We start from the raw sequence: 6,092 nt of genomic DNA, 5'->3' as shown, positions 1-6,092 counted from the left end.
TTCAAGCCGGGCACAAAGGAAGTACGAGGCAAACGCTGGGGACATATACATACTCCCCAACCCCAAATGATGCTCGTGAAGAGAAGATCCGAAAAGCACTTATAAGTAACTCAGAAGTAACAGGTAACTTATAAGTGACATTTCCAGTTTATTTAAGTACCACAAGATGACAATAGCTAACATTTCTACGGTGCTTACTACATGTAGTGTTCTAAGCACTTTACATATGTTCTCATTTAATCCATTAACAATCCTTTAAGTAGGCACAATTATTGTCTCCATTTTGAAAGAAAACAAGGCTAAAAAATGTAGAACCACCAGGAGCTGAAACTAGGCAGTCTGGTTCACACGTCTGTGCTCTCAGACAGACGACCACTTCTGCTGAAGAGTGATTTGTTAGGAGAACCCTGCCAGGCTGAAGGCCGTAGTCCCACAGGCTCCTAGTGTGCTCGTTAGGGATACCCGTAAAGGATCGGAATGATCTGGCTGTTTTATATTTTGAATGAAAAGACATTTTCCCCTACTTCCCATTCACATGATATCCTTTTTCTGAATTCCTTTCAATGAATGCCTTAATGACATAAGTCTGCTGTTGATAAAAGACTAGTACATTATTCTACTGTAAAGGCCTATCTGCGCATCAATTCAACTTACTCTTGTCCAAAAACAGGGCCATCTGCTTCTCTAGACCCTCAGGACCCCCCCTTGTAGATTCATCTTCATACTTTAATGGGATCGGGGTGTTGGGGTCAGCTGCAGGAAGGTCACTTTCTTTTTTAATGCTGCTGTCTACGGATTTTAAACCCTTAAAAAAAAAGGAGAAACATTCACTAAACATGTAACTGAAGGTCAACTAGAAACTAAATATAAGGTAATCTCTGAATATGTTTAAAATTTATATCTTGAAAAAAGACTTAAAAAAACATTTGACTTAAAGAAATTGAAAAAAACTAATTTTCACTTAATGCTTAAAGAGTAAAAAGGTCACAGCAGAATATCATACAGAATAACATTTAGACACCACTAAACAAGTGCTATTTACATATCAAGTACAAATTTCACTGAAATAATGAAGACTAAACCAAAACTCACCTCCAGAACGTAGCTAAGCACCAGTCTACAGCGCTCTTCTGTGTCATGGCAAACTGGAAATGCACAACTGGGCTTCAGAAACAAACGTTTGAAGTTAGTACTATGCCATCAGTGTGACGAATTCCACAGCTCTCATCTCTTGGCAATTATTAAAACTGTACCAATCCATAATTTCGAAATTGGCTCACGTATTCGGTTTAGTGAGATAATGTACTTAATGATTACATTACAGCGATGATTTAGTTGCAGATTAAACTGATATAAGATTAACTGACAAAAATCTTAAAGAAAGACCTTGCATCACATATGTTGCTTCAATAATTGTTACGACAGAAAAGGTACACGTGAGTGGTCATGTCTTAGAGAAGTGTGCATCTAATTTCCTAGGGCAGCTCAGCTTCTAATTAGCACCGATCCCTGGTAACACCACTTAGAATATCAGTTTAGCAGTAAGTTAACGAGCATCACCAATGGTTTCATTGTGTAATTTATATGCTTAATTAGGAGCAAAACCAGTGAACGACCTCCATCTACTAAGTGATATTGTGTGCAAGGGCCTCTGGGAGGCATTTCACTTCGCTGAATCCCGCGAGGCCGGAATTACTGCTCTGACTGTACAGAGAAGCACGGATGTTGGGTCATCTGTCCCAGGACACAGCGAGTGAGGGCGGCAGCTGTGGCTTTGGGGCCACGCTGACTCCACGGTTCGAAACATACACCAAGAAGGCAAAGCAAACCAGACACGTTCACGTGCATACTACGACTGCATTTTCTGAGTGCTTCACATGTTGATAAAAAGCATTGTCTCTGTAAAGAACTGTAAACTAACATATCACTACATCTTTAATTATCATGTAACTGCCTCATAAACTCCTGGTCTTGTGTTACAATGCAGTTTCCCAAATATATGTCACTTTTAGAATTAATCATTTTGTTTACAATCAGAAAAACTTTCTACTCCACTGTGGGGTTCAGGCTGAGAGAGCACTGAAATTCGGTTGGACAGTAAATAACTCTGTCCTGCAGTCATTTAAATGTTTACCGAGCTCTAAGTGTTCGAGACATGGGAGACACGAGAGTGTCCACACCTTCACCGAGCCTACGTTCCAGTAACGGAGACGAACTCAAGAACGTCAGGCGCAGATCATCTCTACGAGGGAGAGAGAAAGAGCACGCTTTGGCTAGCATGGTCAGGGGAGGTCTCAGAGACCTTCGGTCAAGGCTTAGAAAAGGGCAGCCATTAAAGGATCCGGGAAGGTTAAGTTCCAAGCACAAGCAACAGCAGATGCCAGTGCCTCACATGGGCGTGACCTTGATGAGCCCGAGAGACAGGAAGAGGCAGTGTGGCCGGGTACAGGAGGGAGTGAAGGGACAGAAGGGCAGAAACACAGGCAACGTTTCAGGTTGACAGAGAGGTATCCTCTGAAAACCTATTTGGATGTACAGTTTCCAAGTAGGAAAGTTAAACTCAGAAACTAAATTAAGAGATGATTTGTAAATATGACGGTATTTCAGTCCAAGGAACAGCCGGAGCTCTTTCCAGGCTGACCTGGATCTGATCACAGGGAGGCAGGACTGGAAAGTAATTAATGTAGAAAACTGAAACCTAATTATACTGTCTGGAAAAAGACTGATAGTAGGAGGTCGATACGACCCACACCGACAGGACCCTGATGGGGAAGCAGTTGTCGGAGTCTGGCTGGCCTTGACCAGGACAGACATGTCTAATCGACATGACGTGGGCCCAGTCACTGAGAAAGTACCGTCCTGCAGCACAGGGACAACGTACCAGACCTCCCCACACATGAACCAACAAGCCACCCTGCCCAGGTAATCACTAATACACCGATGTGTCCACTACAGGTCGGCATGCAGGTCTAAGTCTCAGAATTCATAAAGCTAATGATTACTTGACTCTGGACCATGCAGGAGTTATTGAAGTAATGCCATCTTGTGAGAGGCTAATTGTATTCAATCAATAATTATTTGCTTTTCCACTGATAACACTGCAATATAAATTTTAACACGCTTACTCTGATCTGATGGATGGATTTGTATTTTTCTGGAACCGACAATTCGCCAACAGACTTAATGATGGCTACGGCTTTGTTATCGTCTGGCGGGTCGGCGCTGGTGCCGTAGGGTCCGTTTTCATCGCTGTCCGGCGTCTCCTCCTCCTCTTCACTGTAACTTTCATCAGAATTCTCGTTTAAAGGAGATTCTGAACTTTCTTCTTTTTTAGGTTCATCCAACTGGAAAAGTTCTGAAAGCATGTAATTGGCCGAAGCGATAATCTTATAAAAAGAAAAGGAAATACGTGTGGCTGTCATGAAAACTGGGGGCGCTGAGGTGGAATAGTTATCACTGTGCTAATTCTAGGAGGCCCGCAAACAGTGGGGTTCCACCACAGCCTGTAACACATGCAGACATGCTCCCGGTTCAGTTACGAATACCCTGGACTCTGAAACATCCTCATGGGCTGACGTGCTTGTTTCCAGAAATTATTCCATCCCCAGCCCTCTCCCTTAAAGAAGAGAGTATGCATTTCACTGGAGACAGAAGTTTTTATGTAAGGGGTATCGTAACTAATATACTAGCAAGATATCACTCCCTATCAACTGAAAAACCAGAATTTCTCTTTATAAGCTATAAATTAAAAGTTATCTTACAGACAAGTAACATTTACTACACAATCCAGGATGACTCCAAGGGAAAAACTCCCAATAGCTTAATGAGGAAAAGTTTATCCTGGTACCTCTTAAAATGGTAATGTATATATTGCCATTTATTTCACTCTATTATCTGTTATTAATTCTTAATCGCAGACATGTAATAGGTGTAACATTATTTTCTAACTTTCACATTTAATGTACACTAAATGCCATCTCTTTACACCATTTAATGTACACTAAATGCCATCTCAATCGGCATTAGATATTTCAATCTGAAACTTGTCATTTTTCTTCAAAATAGGTTTTCTCTTGGTTTGGTCTCTAGAATAATCTTTATTTCTAAACTGGATGTGGCTATGATAAAAACTTAGATCTGAAAAAAACTGTATATACTACATACCTTCTCCACTTTAAACTGGCTACAACTAGCCTTATACCAAAAATACAGTTGTCACATTCAGACCCCTGAGAGTACGGGTACTGTGAAATTGTGGGGCACGTGACGGGGGATTGTCTTAAGAGATGCCTTTATGTACTGAAGTTCGGGATGTGAACCCTACTTATGTTAACAGTGGTTAACGAGGTCCATTTGCGTAAACAGATCTTGAGATACTGTCAAATTGGTTTCCACCTCTAAGTGGTGATAAAACAAAGGGAAGAAAGCACTGCAACGGGCGCTACCTTTACAGGACAGTGCGACTCGAGGAACACGGAACACGAGCCACGCGATATTTTAAATATTCTAGTGGCCGTATTAAAAATCTCGTGTAATCAATTTTAATATAAGATCCGATAACCACAAAACATTACCATTTCAACATGCAACGTGTACACGCAATCTTCAAAATTCTGTACTTTATACTTAAAGCACATCTTAGTTCAGAGTAGGTACATTTCAAGTGCTCACCAGCTACATGTGGATGTTGGCTACCATATCAGACAGGTATTTACAGATTACGAACCAGGCAACGATTCTCTTGTCAGAATGCTAGAACTTTTTTGAGAGAGCATATACATGTAAATCTTACTTGAGGATGCCTGCTTTTGTCCAACAGTTTAACACAATTAAGAAGCAATGTTCTAATAGTCCCATAGTGTTTCTTATTTTGATTCTTCTTCATCATCATGTTGCAAGCAACCCTAAAAAAGTGTTTAAAGGCCATAAGAAACAACTAAATGTAGTATTTTACACCCCCACCCAAGTTTATTTTGGTATAGTCTGTTGTATGTGCATATGTGAGTGCGTATACACATATGCATACATACAAACATATATACTTTGTTTTTTAAACTATGAAAAACTGAAAGTATTTAAAAACCTTGGCTTAGATAGTGTGGCTGTACACTTTAAAATTTTACATAAGGCTACTTCCTCATCTTCACTCCTTAAAGCACTCACTTATATAAGAGAATAGCTACTGGCATTGTGAATGGATTTTGGTATTTGTCTTCAGTTTCTTCACAAAGAGTAGTGAGATCATAGAGCTTCACTATGTCACTGCCACTTGCTGAAAAAACAAACACAAAAACAAATAAACTTCATTTTACAGCAGTCGTTCGAATCAATCACTCATCCGAGAATTGGCTCACCTTTAAATAGCCAGTAGGTATGCCCTTCTTTGGTACAATTCGATTTCAGAAACGATAAAATATTCTGTGCAATGTCTTTTATGACCTTAGTAGAAAAATTAGAGTTTTCCAAATTGGGGATCTCTTCTGTCTTTATCATTTCATACTTCTGTAAAACACAGAAGACAGTTTAAGAGAAAACCTAGGCAACGACATGTCTCTTATTAAAAAGCAAGCAAATATATCCCGCAATTAGAGACCTATGCAGCATGAACGAGATTTAACCAATGGTTTTCGATCTTTTTACCGCTCCAACATTGCAAAGGCATCGGACACATCCTGCAGGCAACGCCGCCGATCCACCAGGAGTCACTCTCAAGGGACAATCATCACCTGATCTTGCACCACAATTTTAGGCACGATCTTATTTCTGTTCTCACATGGAACAAACTGCACAGAATACTTTCTTCTATGCTACCCCAGTGGTTTGCAACTGAGAAGACGGGAAATGAAAGTAGGCTCCACTCAGTAAGCTCTCCCCCAGACACTAGAACTGCCTGGGAAGTCTCCCCAGGAGACAGTGCGGACTCTATTCCTTTCCAGAAAGGCAGTGTGGGGATGGGGTGGGGGTGGAGGCGGCAGTAACAGTACAGGCTGCGTGGACATTACTGCCACTATTTTTAAAGCACCTCCGTATTTTTTTGTAGCTTGTCTTCTGTCCACACTTCCCTAAACGCCTCTTACCACACTTTCTCAAGG

At 40.8% G+C, this 6,092-nt stretch overlaps 1 protein-coding gene across 1 annotated transcript in view; it reads right to left on the bottom strand.

The window, feature by feature from the left end:
• The window catches only part of EDRF1 (erythroid differentiation regulatory factor 1), a 40,768-nt gene that overhangs the window by 20,995 nt on the left and 13,681 nt on the right, over nucleotides 1-6,092 (bottom strand). The window contains exons 13-15 of the mRNA XM_023533768.1: nucleotides 3,126-3,386; nucleotides 1,093-1,164; nucleotides 655-805 (exon numbers count right to left, since the gene is read on the bottom strand). Coding sequence (XP_023389536.1) covers nucleotides 655-805; nucleotides 1,093-1,164; nucleotides 3,126-3,386 — 484 coding nt within the window. The remainder of the gene's footprint in view (nucleotides 1-654; nucleotides 806-1,092; nucleotides 1,165-3,125; nucleotides 3,387-6,092) is intronic.

The sequence above is a fragment of the Pteropus vampyrus genome, unplaced genomic scaffold (assembly GCF_000151845.1).
Source record: "Pteropus vampyrus isolate Shadow unplaced genomic scaffold, Pvam_2.0 Scaffold111, whole genome shotgun sequence".
NCBI lineage: Eukaryota > Metazoa > Chordata > Mammalia > Chiroptera > Pteropodidae > Pteropus > Pteropus vampyrus.
This window is presented reverse-complemented; position numbering and strand designations above follow the sequence as displayed.